This window comes from Hyperoodon ampullatus (genome assembly GCF_949752795.1).
Source record: "Hyperoodon ampullatus genome assembly, chromosome: 6".
NCBI lineage: Eukaryota > Metazoa > Chordata > Mammalia > Artiodactyla > Ziphiidae > Hyperoodon > Hyperoodon ampullatus.
Genome location: NC_136919.1, coordinates 70,470,391 through 70,485,078, shown reverse-complemented (window position 1 = coordinate 70,485,078; position 14,688 = coordinate 70,470,391). Strand labels below are relative to the sequence as shown.

The following is a 14,688-nucleotide window of genomic DNA, read 5'->3' as shown; positions in this document are numbered from 1 at the left end:
AGTCATCAACAGGAGGACGCTAGAACTCACCAAAAAGGACACCCCACATCCAAAGACAAAGGAGAGGGCCTCCCTGGTGGCGCAGTGGTTGAGAGTCCGCCTGCCGATGCAGGGGATACGGGTTCGTGCCCCGGTCTGGGAGGATCCCATATGCCGCGGAGCGGCTGGGCCCGTGAGCCATGGCTGCTGAGCCTGCGCGTCCGGAGCCTGTGCTCCGCAACGGGAGAGGCCACAACAGTGAGAGGCCCGCGTACCACAAAAAAAAAAAAAAAAAAAAAAAAAAAAAAAAAAAAACAAAGACAAAGGAGAAGCCACAATGAGATGGTAGGAGGGGCGCAATCACAATAAAATCAAATCCCATAACTGCTGGGTGGGTGACTCACAAACTGGAGAACACTTATACCACAGAAGTCCACCCACTGGAGTGAAGGTTCTGAGTCCCACGTCAGGCTTCCCAACCTGGGGGTCCGACAACAGGAGGAGGAATTCCTAGAGAATCAGACTTTGAAGGCTAGCGAGATTTGACTGCAGGACTTCGACAGGACTGGGGGAAACAGAGACTCCACTCTTGGAGGGCACACACAAAGTAGTGTGCGCATTGGGACCCAGGGGAAGGAGCAGTGACCCCCACGGGAGACTGAACCAGACCTACCTGCTAGTGTTGGAGGGTCTTCTGCAGAGGCGGGGAGTGACTGTGTCTCACCGTAAGCACAAGGACACCGGCAGCAGAAGTTCTGGGAAGTACTCCTTGATGTGAGCCCTCCGAAAGTCCGCCATTAGCCCCACCAAAGAGCCCAGGTAGCCTCCAGTGTTGGGTCGCCTCAGGCCAAACAACCAACAGGGAGGGAACCCAGCCCCGCCCATCAGCAGACAAACGGATTAGTTTTACTGAGCTCTGCCCACCAGAGCAACAGCCAGCTCTACCCACCACCAGTCCCTCCCATCAGGAAACTTGCACAAGCCTCTTAGATAGCCTCATCCACCAGACGGCAAACAGCAGAAGCAAGAAGAACTACAATCCTGCAGCCTGTGGGACAAAAACCACATTCACAGAAAGACAAGATGAAAAGGCTGAGGGCTACGTACCAGATGAAGGAACAAGATAAAACCCCAGAAAAACAACTAAACAAAGTGGAGATAGGCAACCTTTCAGAAAAAGAATTCAGAATAATGATAGTGAAGATGATCCAGGACCTCGGAAAAAGAATGGAGGCAAAGGTTGAGAAGATGCAAGAAATGTTTAACAAAGATCTAGAAGAATTAAAGAACAAACAGAGATGAACAATACAGTAACTGAAATAAAAACTACACTAGAAGGAATCAATAGCAGAATAACTGAGGCAGAAGAACAGATAAGTGACCTGGAAGACAGAAAGGTGGAATTCACTGCTGTGGGACAGAATAAAGAATGAAAATAAATGAAGACAGCCTAAGAGACCTCTGGGACAACATTAAACGCAACAACATTCGCATTATAGGGGTCCCAGAAGGAGAAGAGAGAGAAAAAGGACCCGAGAAAATATCTGAAGAGATTATAGTCAAAAACTTCCCTAACACGGGAAAGGAAATAGCCACCCAAGTCCGGGAAGTACAGAGAGTCCCATACAGGATAAACCCAAGGAGAAACACCCCGAGACACATAATAATCAAACTGGCAAAAATTAAAGACAAAGAAAAATTATTGAAAGCAGCAAGGGAAAAACAACAAATAACAAGAAGGGAACTCCCATAACGTTAACACCTGATTTCTCAGCAGAAACTCTACAAGTCAGAAGGGAGTGGCATGACATATTTAAAGTGATGAAAGGAGAGAACCTACAACCAAGATTACCCAGCAAGGATCTCATTCAGATTTGATGGAGAAATCAAAAGCTTTACAGACAACCAAAAGCTAAGAGAATTCAGCACCACCAAGCCAGCTCTACAACAAATGCTAAAGGAACTTCTCTAAGTGGGAAACACAAGGGAAGAAAAGGACCAACAAAAACAAACCCAAAACAATTAAGAAAATGGTAATAGGAACATACATATCGATAATTACCTTAAACATGAATGGATTAAATGCTCCAACCAAAAGACACAGGCTTGCTGAATGGATACAAAAACAAGACCCATATATATGCTGTCTACAAGAGACCCACTTCAGACCTAGGGACATACACAGACTGAAAGTGAGGGGATGGAAAAAGATATTCCGTGCAAATGGAAATCAAAAGAAAGCTGGAGGAGCAATACTCATATCAGATAAAATAGACTTTAATGTTACAAGAGGCAAGGAAGGACACTACAAAATGATCAAGGGATCAATCCAAGAAGAAGATATAACAATTATAAATATGTATGCACCCAACATAGGAGCACCTCAATACATAAGGCAACTGCTAACAGCTCTAAAACAGCAAATCGACAGTAACACAATAATAGTGGGGGACTTTAACACCTCACTTACACCAATGGACAGATCATCCAAACAGAAAATAAGGAAGCACAAGCTTTAAATGACACAATAAACCAGAAAGATTTAATTGATATTTATAGGACATTCCATCCAAAAGCAGCAGATCACACTTTCTTCTCCAGTGCACACAGAACATTCTCCAGGATAAATCACATCTTGGGTGATAAATCAAGCCTAAGTAAATTTAAGAAAATTGAAATCATTTCAAGCATCTTTTCTGACGACAACGCTATGAGATTAGAAATCAATTACAGGGAAAAACACGTTAAAACCACAAACACATGGAGGCTAAACAATACGTTACTAAATAACCAAGAGATCACTGAAGAAATCAAAGAGGAAATCGAAAAATACCTAGAGTCAAGTAACAATGAAAACACAATGATCCAAAACCTACCGGATGCAGCAAAGGAAGTTCTAAGAGGGAAGTTTATAGCAATACAAGCCTACCTCAAGAAACAAGAAAAATCTCAAATAAACAATGTAACCTTACACCTAAAGGAACTCGAGAGAGAAGAACAAACAAAACCCAAAGTTAGCAGAAGGAAAGAAATCATAAAGATCAGAGCAGAAATAAATGAAATAGAAACAAAGAAAACAGTAGCAAAGATCAATAGAACTAAAAGCTGGTTTTTTGAGAAGATAAACAAAATTGATAAACCATTAGCCAGACTCATTAAGAAAAAGAGGGAGAGGACTCAAATCAATAAAATTAGAAATGAAAAAGGAGAAGTTACATCAGACACTGCAGAAATACAAAGGATCATGAGAGATTACTACAAGCAACTCTATGCCAATAAAATGGACAACCTGGAAGAAACGGACAAATTCTTGGAAAGGTATAACCTTCCAAGACTGAACCAGGAAGAAATGGAAAATATGAACAGACCAGCCACAAGTAATGAGATTGAAACTGTGATTAAAAATTTTCCAACAAACAAAAGTCCAGGACCAGATGGCTTCACAGGTGAACTCTATCAAAAATTTAGAGACGAGCTAACACCCATCCTTCTCAAACTCTTCCAAAAAATTGCAGAGAAAGGAACACTCCCAAACTCATTCTATGTGACCACCATCACCCTGATGCCAAAATCAGACAAAGATACTACAAAAATAATTACAGACCACTATCACTGATGAATATAAATGCAAAAATCCTCAACAAAATACTAGCAAACAGAATCAACAACACATTAAAAGGATCATACACCATGATCAAGTGGGATTTATCCCAGGGATGCAAGGGTTCTTCAGTATATGCAAATCAGTCAATGTGATACACCATATTAACAAATTGAAGAAGAACTATATGATCATCTCAATAGATGCAGAAAAAGCTTTTGACAAAATTCAATACCCATTTATGATAAAAACTCTACAGAAAGTGGGCAAAGATGGAACCTACCTAATATAATAAAGGCCATATACGACAAACCCACAACAAACATAATTCTCAATGGTGAAAAACTGAAAGCATTTCCTCTAAGATCAGTAAGAAGACAAGGATATTCACTCTCACCACTATTATTCAACATAGTTTTGGAAGTCCTAGCCATGACAATCAGAGAAGAAAAAGAAATAAAAGGAATCCAAATTAGAAAAGAAGAAGTAAAACTGTCATTGTTTGCAGATGACATGATACATACATAGAGAATCCTAAAGATGCCACCAGAAAACTACTAGAGCTAATCAATGAATTTGGTAATCAATGAATTTGGTAAAATTGCAGGATACAAAATTAATGCACAGAAACCTCTTGCATTCCTATGTACTAATGATGAAAAGTCTGAAAGAGAAATTAAGGAAACATTCCCATTTACCATTGCAACAAAAAGAATATAATACCTAGGAATAAACCTATGTAGGGAGGCAAAAGACCTGTATGCAGAAAACTATAAGACACTGATGAAAGAAATTAAAGATACCAACAGATGGAGAGATATACCATGTTCTTGGATTGGAAGAATCAATATTATGAAAATGACTATACTACCCAAAGTAATCTTCAGATTCAATGCAATCCCTATCAAATTACCAATGACATTTTTTACAGAACTAGAACAAATAATCTTAAAAGTTCTATGGAGACAGAAAAGACCCCGAAAAACCAAAGCAGTCTTGAGGGAATAAAACGGAGCTGGAGGAATCAGACTCCCTGACTTCAGATTATACTACACAGCTACAGTAATCAAGACAATATGGTACTGGCACAAAAACAGAAATATACATCAATGGAACAGGATAGAAAGCCCAGAGATAAACCCACGCACCTATGGTCAACTACTCTATGACAAAGGAGGCAAGAATACACAGTGGAGAAAAGACAGTCTCTTCAACAAGTGGTGCTGGGAAAACTGCACAGCTACATGTAAAAGAATTAAATTAGAACACTTCCTAACACCATACACAAAAATAAACCCAAAATGGATTAGAGACCTAAATGTGAGACCGGACACTATAAAACTCTTAGAGGAAAACGTAGGAAGAACACTCTTTGACATAAATCACAGCAAGATCTTTTTTGATCCACCTCCTACAGTAATGGAAATAAAAACAAAAATAAACAAATGGGACCTAATGAAACTTAAAAGCTTTTGCAAAGCAAAGGAAACTACAAACGAGGAAAAGACAACCCACAGAATAGGAGAAAATATTTGCAAACGAATCAACGTACAAAGGATTAATCTCCAACATACATAAACAGCTCATGCAGCTCAATATTAAAAAAAAAAACCCAATCCAAAAATGGGCAAAAGACCTAAATAGACATTTCTCCAAAGAAGACATACAGATGTCCAAGAAGCACATGAAAAGCTGCTCAACATCACTAATTATTAGAGACATGCAAATCAAAACTACAATAAGGTGTCACCTCACACCAGTTAGAATGGGCATCATCAGAAAAATCTACAAACAACAAATGCTGGAGAGGGTGTGGAGAAAAGGAACCCTCTTTCACTGTTGGTGGTGGGAATGTAAACTGATACAGCCACTATGGAGAACAGTATGGAGGTTCCTTAAAAAACTAAAAATAGAATTACCATATGACCCAGCAATCCCACTACTGGGCATGTATCCAAAGAAAATCATAATTGAAAAAGACACATGCACCCCAATGTTCACTGCAGCACTATTTACAATAGCCAGGTCATGGAAGCAACCTAAATGCCCATGGACAGACGAATGGATAAAGAAGATGTGGAACATATATATGATGGAATATTACTCAGCCATAAAAAGGAACGAAATTGGGTCATTTGTAGAGACGTGGATGGATCTAGAGACTGTCATACAGAGTGAAGTAAGAAAGAGAAAAACAAATATCGTATATTAACCCATATATGTGGAACCTAGAAAAATGGTACAGATGAACCGGTTTGCAGGGCAGAAATTGAGACACAGATGTAGAGAATAAATAATGTATGGACACCAAGGGGGGAAAGCCACGAGGGGGTGGTGGTGGTGGTGTGATGAATTGGGAGATTGGGATTGACATGTATACACTGATGTGTATAAAATGGATGACTAAAGAACTTGCTGTATAGAAAAATAAATAAAATTTAAAAATTAAAAAGAAGAAGAATGGCTAAAATCCAAAAGACTAACAGCACCAAATGCTGGTGAGAATGAAGAGCAACAGGAACTCACATTCATTGCTGGTGGGAATTCATACTGCCTTTGGAAGACACTTCGGCAGTTTCTTACAAAGGTAAATATAAGCTTACTATATACAGTCCAGCAGTTGCACTCCTAGATATTTATCCAAATGAGTTGAAAACTTATTTTACACAAAAATCTGCACACAAATGTGTATAGAAGCTTTATTCATAACTGCCAAAAAGTGGAAGCAACCAAGATGTTCCTCAGTAGATCAGAAGATAAACAAACTGTGGTACAATCACAGCAATAAAAAGAAATGAGCTATCAAGCCACTAAAAGACATAAAGGCACCTTAAGTGAAAATTACTAAACAAAAGAAGCCAATCCGAAAAGGCTACAAAGTGTAATTCCAGCTATATGATATTCTGGAAAAGGCAAAACGATGGAGACAGTAAAAAGATCAGTGGTTGCCAGAGGGAGGGAGGAGAGAGGGGTGAATAAATGGAGACGGGATTTGAGGGCAGTGAATCTACTCTGTATGATACTGTAATGGTAGATACATGACAATATGCATCTGTCAAAACCCATAGAACTAAACAACACAAAGAGTGAACTAAGTCTAATGTAAACTAAGGACTTTAGTTAATAATAATGTATCAATGTAGGCTCATCAATTAAAAGAAATGTACCACACTTAATGCAAAAGGGATAATAATAAGGGAAGCTGGGGGGTAGAGGGAACAATAGGGAAATGTCTACTTTCTGGTCAATTTTTCTGTAAACTTAAAACTACTCTAAAAAATAAAGTCTATTAAATTTTCTTTTAAAAATCATAACCAGCTTCAATTGCTTTTAAAAACACCAAGTTCTTCCTAAGTTGCTGGTCACTATTATATATTTGAGGAAAAAATACACATGCGTATTAAAATTTTTAAGAAGTGACAGAGAAGAAAAATCTATCATATGACTTACCTGTTGCTTCAAAGGTCAGCTTTACAGAATCCCAGGGTGTCTGTTCTTTGGATACAAGTCTGAAATGAGCAGGTTCTTTTAGAGAAACTTCTGGCGCAGGAAGATACCAGTTTTTCCTATTTGGAAAGGTAATTTCAATATTCAGTTTGCTTTATTAGTTGATTTTGAGCTATAATTCATGGAAGTGCTCAGAATATAATAAACACATAAACTGATAAATATGATAAACAATGTCAGTTTCTCTGAGGCCCAGGTTATTGTGTAATAAAACCTTCCCAAAGTTAAGGATCCTAGGTGATCTTGATTCCACTACCCATCCTGTTTCTTCTCATCCATTCCTTCACTGCCAAACCATAAAAACTTCCCAGAAATAAAACAATTTGAAATTGATGCTTAGCTGCTTGCTATCTGTTAGACCAGTTAAGAGGGCTACACTTTCTAACTATTCAGCTTTCTAGAGGAAAGACTTCCTAATTTGAAAAAGCAAAATTTGGGGGAGAATAAAAAACTTCTGAGTGCTTTATCCCACAAAGAAATACAACTTTTGCAGTGTTATTTTAAAAAAAATAGTATAAACAGCACTCAACTTCTGTGTTAACCAGTTTAAATAATAAAGTACTGATACAGTGATAGGACTTGAGAACAAACTAACCCCCAACTAAAAGCAGAAAAGTAATGAACCAACCTGATGAGAAAGTGCACTGGAAGATACCAAGGGAAACCACATAGGGGTGCGTTCTCCTCACAGGGAGCTCGGATGGTATCGTTGATCTCGGGAATGTGAGGTGTTATGTGAGACATTCCGGTATAATCAAACCCGTTGATCCATATTCCAGAGTCTCGTTTAACTACGTTTCCATCCAAGTCATGAAATGTTCTAGTCATATGCTGAAAAGAACAAGACTAATGAGGAAACTACTCTGTCAACTCCTTCACCCACATCCCCACCCCAGATTAACAAAAATGACTAACTGACAATACCAAGAAATGATGAGGCTACTGAGCAACAGGAACCCACCACTGGCACAATCACTTTAGGAGACTGCTTAGATTACCTAATAAAGTTAACATGCGCATAAGCCTTCAAGTCAGCAACTCCACTCCTGAATATGGACCTTAGAGAAACTCTTGCAAGGTACAAAAGTGTTGGTTCAGCATTGTCCATATTAGCAAAAACTGGAAACAACCCAAATGTCCATTAACAGTAGAATGGGCAAATAAACTGGGGCATCATCCTATGACAGAAGTCTATTCAGCAATGAAAAATAACGAACTACAGTGACACAAATCAACCTGGAAGACTCTGACATGCTGTTGGGCAATAAGAAGCAAACCACCGAAGAGTATATGGTATGGCTTTACCTGTAAGAAGCTCAAAAACAGGCAAAACTATATGTTGTTGTTTAGCAATTAATACATATGTGGTAAAATAATGATTAACTCCAACCTTTAAGATAGTACTTTGGGGGGTGGTAAGAGGGAGAGGAGCAAAAGAGTTGGGATCAAGAAGGGAATACTGAGGTTTTCTAAGGTACAGGTAATGATCTTCTAAACTCAATAGATACTCACATGATTACTTTATTATTTCTTACAAATATATTTCTATATTTAAATTTCATATAAAATTTTTCTGAAAACCTACTATTTCAGATATAAAAGACATGAAAACTAGAACTCCTAAAAGTCCTGAAAGGACTTAAATACATTCTAAAAGAAATACACACACATTTCCCTTTCGGGGTGTTACATGCTAATTGATGTGCAGAGAAAAATAGGAATCACAGCTCACCACTAGATGACAGACCTGTGCCTAACAGAATTCTATGAAAAGGCACCATGCTCCATCTGGAAAAGCTCTATTAACAACGGAAACCAGCCTGAAGAATATCAAATAGGAAAAGAAAAAGGATTGCAAAGGGCAGGGGTAAACCACAGCCCACAGGCCAAATGGCCCACTGCCATTTTTATAAATAAAGCTTTATTAAAACATGGCCACATTCATCTGCAGGTATCGTCTATGGCTCCTTTCACTCTGTAGAAACAGAGTAGCTGCAACAGAGACCACATGGCTGGCAGAGCCTAAAATATTTATTGTCTGGCCCTTTATAGGAAAAGTTTGTCAACTTCTGGCACTGGGGAAGAAGAGAACCACAAAACAAATCAGAAAAGGAGTTTTTAAAAATAAAAATCTAGCTTTTCCTAATGACTACTGATGTGACTGTAAAATCTGTCACATAAAATGTATCACTGTGTCCTACAGGACTGGAAACAAAAACAAGGAATAGTTGGCTCTTTCTCAAAATCTCCTCTCTCATATTTAAGTTCAAATATATTATTACTACTTACTCAAGTCCTTGAATAATTATCTAGGTTACGACTGTTGGCTTTTCTGTTTGGCCACTCCATTCCCTCTAACAGAGAGGAAGACTGGAAATAAGGTGACTTAAATTTTTTTTCCTGTTTCACACCAGCTCTAAAAAGTTTGCAGAAAAACCTGAAATCTAAGAAATTTCTAAATCTCATTTTATTAATATCTAAGTTATTATATTTTCACTATCACATTACCTTGAACATTACCTAAGATCAATCTTATCACATTTTAAAGAATCTGTTTCATTTTGCCAGTTGACAGGAGGTCGTATTTTTACTCAGCCCCCAGACAATTTTACAATCTGTACTTTTGACTGCTCATTATTCCATGATACATATTTGCTCTCGTTTTTCCAAGTAGGTACATTTTTGTAATTTGAACAGTAATAAGAACAACAAGCAGACATTTCCGATTCAGGCTCTTAGGAGAAGTGTTTCTAGCTGTTAAGAATGCCTCTTGATGGTCTTTTCCTCACTGCCTTACACAAAATAGTCGAGGTACAACTAACAGGTCAACAGTAGAAAAGTCACTATGTGTTTCGAGCTTCACTGTTGACTAGTAAGCTCAAAACACCATAAGCCTTTCCTCTCCAGGATCTCAAATAGCTCACGCAAAATCCCTCTTACCTGAAGAAACACTCTCTTCGGCTTTGGACTGGCAGGGTTGGAGCTGTATGGGAAAAAAGTTCCACTGCAAACAAGGAGGAATGCGATTGTACATACCAAAGTTAAAGTTAGTATAGTTCTCTTTGTGCTTTTGGCAAGGTAGATGAAGTTAATCTAAAACACAAAAATAGAAAAATTACCATTGGCAGAAAGGTGGCTTTACTGACTTTACTTTGTAACAGGTGTTGTCAGACAGATAATAAAGGACATGTATCAGCATGTGCTACCATACTCCAACTCCCAGTACACAAAGCACTAATTATAAGGGATTTCCATCACAAGTCAGAGCCTAAATAAATGAGAGATGCCCCTATCTGCATGATGGTGCCTTTCTGACAGGCAGCCAGACAGTAAGAGGGAAAAAGGAAACTGAGACAGTGTCTCTGCTCAGCCAAGAGCCTAGAGGATGTACATCCACCATCAGTCAAACCGTGACCTTATTTTATTTCCGATTCTATCAAACCCTGTAAGTTAACTGCACAGCAGACACTATTTAACTGTACCAAACATCATGACATCAGGCTTTTATTAAAGAACCAGAGGTAAGCTTTTAAGCAAGTAAGCAGGCCTATTTCAACAAAACTCAAGTTCTAATAATGCTTTCATAATGTGCCTATGTGCTGGATTCATCTTTTAGATGCACCTTCAAGACTCTGCCTGTGGGCCTGCACATAAGGAAAAACTGCAATAAAAGTAATTCTGCACCTGAGACTAACACAATATTGTAAATCAACTTATAGTTCACTTGGAAAAAACCCAAAAAAACTATGAAAATTGAAAGCAGGGAAAAAAGGTAATTCTGCCCTTGTCACTGCAGAGTTAACCAAGGCCAACACAATCGAAATAACAAATCTGAACTAGGGCAGGAAAAGCAAGTGGCTCAGTCTCAAGATGGGCATCCAGGAAGTCCTACATATGCTTATATTAATTTTTTAATTGTAATAAAATCACTGAATTAAAAATTGTGGGGGACACATGATTATAGAATATGTCCACAGATCCCTTAGGGGTTCTGAAGGAGCCACTTTGAGAAACAATGACCTAGTCCCTGCTCCCCCTTTTGCCTTCTCCCCCTTATTGCCCACCCTCCAGGGTCAATAAGTAGAAAAGTGAAGAACATAAATGTGAAAATATTTTTACTGAGATGAAAATGAAAAATTAAGCAGATATTCATAACCTACCATACACTCTACTATATGAAACTAAGAGATTTTATATCTACAGTGTAACAATATGCCAACCAGGGTAATCTCCAGCAAAACAGTACTGGTCTTAAGTCGAAGATCTTAATGTTTTTACACTGAAGGACAGAAATAAGACAGAGTACCCAAGGATTTATGGCAGTGAGTCAGCCAAACACAATTTGTTACCCTGTCCGTCCCTCGCTCTCCTGACAGTCACAATATTTAAAATGTGGCTCCTTAGAACAGGGTCAAATATCCTGCCAAGTAACAAGTTTCGCCTCCACTGGGAGACTGGTTAAGATTAGGTATACAAAGTCGTCTGGGTCCAAATAAAACCTCCCTGTCATAATGCTGTGGTTCCTGCCATTCTCAACCCTGTTGCTACCCAAAGTTGTCCTACAACTTCGGGTTAAGCTACAGTTTCCACATCCGTAATTTTCTCTTCTCCAGGTCATGAGGCTCTTCTTCTGCCTCTTCCACCCACTTTCTGGAAGAGGTTTGGTAATGGTGATAAATGAGAAGGTGATCAGAGAGTGGGAGAGAAGGAAGAAGAGAACGGCCTCAGTGACAATGTGGATCCCACTGTATTAAATTTTACTGTCTTTTGTCTTAAATGTTACATCTGATATCACTCTAGGTTCCGAAATGGGTGTGAAATAAAATGAAGAGAGGCATGAAAAGGGACTGTGAAGTGTCTCGTGTGCACTGGCTCTTTCTCTGTTTCTCTCTGAGAATCTCCTCCTGATCCTGCTCCTATCAGCAATCTCATTTAATCAATACAACCATGATGGCCCCAGCACAGGGTAACCCCAGGAAACCTGTTAACCGATCATTTGACAGCAATTTAATTGCTTCCTAGCAAATATATTTAATAAATCCCCAAGGACTAAAAGACAAGCTCTCTGAAGTGTGCATTGTGGTTCAATTCTCCATTACCCAAGGAGAAAAGTCTCACTCTATTAAAAAGCCACTATCTGTAGCACAGCTACATATAAATAAGAAAATACCGAAGAGAATGATAACCCACAGCACCAAAGGGCAGCAGAGTTATTTCACATTATAATGAACATTAAAGTATTCCAAGAGCCACTCTCCAAAAGTAATTTAGAAGGTAATAAACTTTAATCTACTTGCTTATGGTTTCCAAGATTTCCATGCTTTTGGGGTCATTTTCAATTTCCACAGTGAAGTTTTCAGGGTTCATTTTGTCCCCTTCCCTATGGAACAGAACTGAAATGCCCCACATTCTGATCTTTTATGAGCATCAATAGCTTTCATTCATTGACTATGATTTCAATACACTGCAGGGGGCGGGGGGGGTCCAGTTCATAACTTGGGTGATTCTAGATCACAACCGAATCTACATGTGATGAAACTACATCTCCTCTAGTCCTCACAACAGCAAACCATCTATTAAGATATACAGAGGATGTAAAGGCTTAATATTAAAACCAAAAGAAGTAAACCCTGAAGGCAACAAAGAACATTTTAGAATTTTCCATCTATCCCTGCAAATACCAGTAAGGACTAAATCATAAAAGTAAAATGGCTGCAATGCTCAGATTTCTTTCAGAACTAGTACAGCTGATCTCAAACAATAGCGTGCATAAGAATTACTCTACAGGGCTGTATACGCAGTCACACATACAGCTATTTATTTGCTATTTAAGGGACTTCCATGGACAGTGCTGACCATGCACGTGGTACTTTTATCTGCTGTCCCTAGACCCTAGTCCCCACATGAGATGCCCTTTACTATATCAGTGTGAAAAAGCTCACTATTCTCTCTATGAAGGAAAGAGCTATAATAGTCATAGCTACTTTTTCTATTTGGTACCCTAGCCTCAAATCCCAGAGTGTACCTACAGGTATTCAATAAATACTTCTTACTCTTAGGGACTGCAATGAAAAGAGCCACAAAACAGAGCAGCCAGGCCTGAGTCCTGGAGAGTGCTGACACCACGCCAAGGGCAGAACTCTGCCTGGAGCTGCATCATGTCTTTTCTTCCCTCGGGAGAGTGCCAGGGAGGAGAAGCAGGGATGGCACAGGTAGGACTCTCCCTGTGAGGGCAGAACACTGATACAGTAAAATGACAAGGCCTGTACGTAACATGTATTCATTACTTGGTAAAGGAAGGCATGTTTGGGTGTCGTAAGTGTATGTCACTCAAGGACACAGACTCGATCAGTGACCTTGGCTGCGCCAGCAGCAAGGCAGGTGAACGACAAGGGAAAACTCCTCATCAGAATTAGTCTTCCTTCACTAGCTCTAACAGCACCAATGAAACTACCACGTATTTATTAACATCTGCCTCTAATTAGTAAATTCAAAACACACTAAAAATTCACCACCAAGCAATCTCTACCAATTCTCACTTGGTATTCGTTCCACACATTCAAATTCAGGTAGTTTGAAAGCTATTTGAAAAGAAGTAAAATCAGAGGATTTGGGAGGATGAGGAAGCAAAAATAACAACAAACCCCCCCACTTCTACAGTTTCTGCCCATACCGAACCCACAATATGCAGAGTCATTCACCATTTATTTTGCTTAAGAGTAGAATCAACACTATTTCACAGGACCTAGCATGACAAAACTCATCATGTATTTATATATAAAATGAAGAAGGAAATTAAAAAAAAATTTTTTTCCTTACAAAATAGGATGAGAGGATCATTGTACAACCAGCCAAAATAGAAGCCAGCACAACATCAGGTGGAATTTCCGAACCACTCCTCCCAAGGATAGGGGTAAACATCTCAAATACAGCCCAGATGAGGTACAATGCATAAAGATAAGGAATAAACATCCCCAAAAGGTAAAAGGCAATAAATTTTCCTCCGGCACCTACAGAAAAAGAGAAAGAAAACATATCTCTGAAATTCTCCAGTGAGATAACAGCTTTTTATAGTCCTGGTATACCTTCGCACCTAACAGAAATTAGGTTAGCTCTGACTCTTGCCCTTTTGGTACATGTTATCTTAGTGAGAGAAAATACTTTGACTTAGGGTAGAATACAAATAAGAAAACAAAATATGTAATATATTAGCGTGTGCTCATTTACGTGAGAATGATGGGGTAGGTATAAGTTGTAAGATAAAAATCTGTGTGATCTGGGGCCTCCCTGGTGGCGCAGTGGTTGAGAGTCCGCCTGCCGATGCAGGGGATACGGGTTCGTGCCCCGGTCTGGGAGGATCCCATATGCCGCGGAGCAGCTGGGCCCGTGAGCCATGGCCGCTGAGCCTGCGCATCCGGAGCCTGTGCTCCGCAACGGGAGAGGCCACAACAGTGAGAGGCCCGCATACTGCAAAAAAATAAAAATAAAAAATAAAAAAAAAAAATCTGTGTGATCTGAAAGTTAAAAAAAAACAAACAGCAACAATTTAGAAAGCCTACCCAAAAAGATCAAATATGGAAATAGTCCCTGGAAGCCTTATC

General features: G+C 39.1%; 1 protein-coding gene across 2 annotated transcripts in view; it reads right to left on the bottom strand.

The window, feature by feature from the left end:
• Window positions 1-14,688, bottom strand: part of ERMP1 (endoplasmic reticulum metallopeptidase 1) — a gene marked incomplete at both ends in the record, with an annotated part of 65,177 nt that overhangs the window by 24,714 nt on the left and 25,775 nt on the right. The window contains 4 exons of one of the 2 annotated variants that reach the window (XM_079706869.1): window positions 7,031-7,146; window positions 7,716-7,918; window positions 10,028-10,180; window positions 13,907-14,097. In XM_079706869.1, coding sequence (XP_079562995.1) covers window positions 7,031-7,146; window positions 7,716-7,918; window positions 10,028-10,180; window positions 13,907-14,097 — 663 coding nt within the window. The remainder of the gene's footprint in view (window positions 1-7,030; window positions 7,147-7,715; window positions 7,919-10,027; window positions 10,181-13,906; window positions 14,098-14,688) is intronic. The other variant, XM_079706870.1, reaches the window with a different exon arrangement.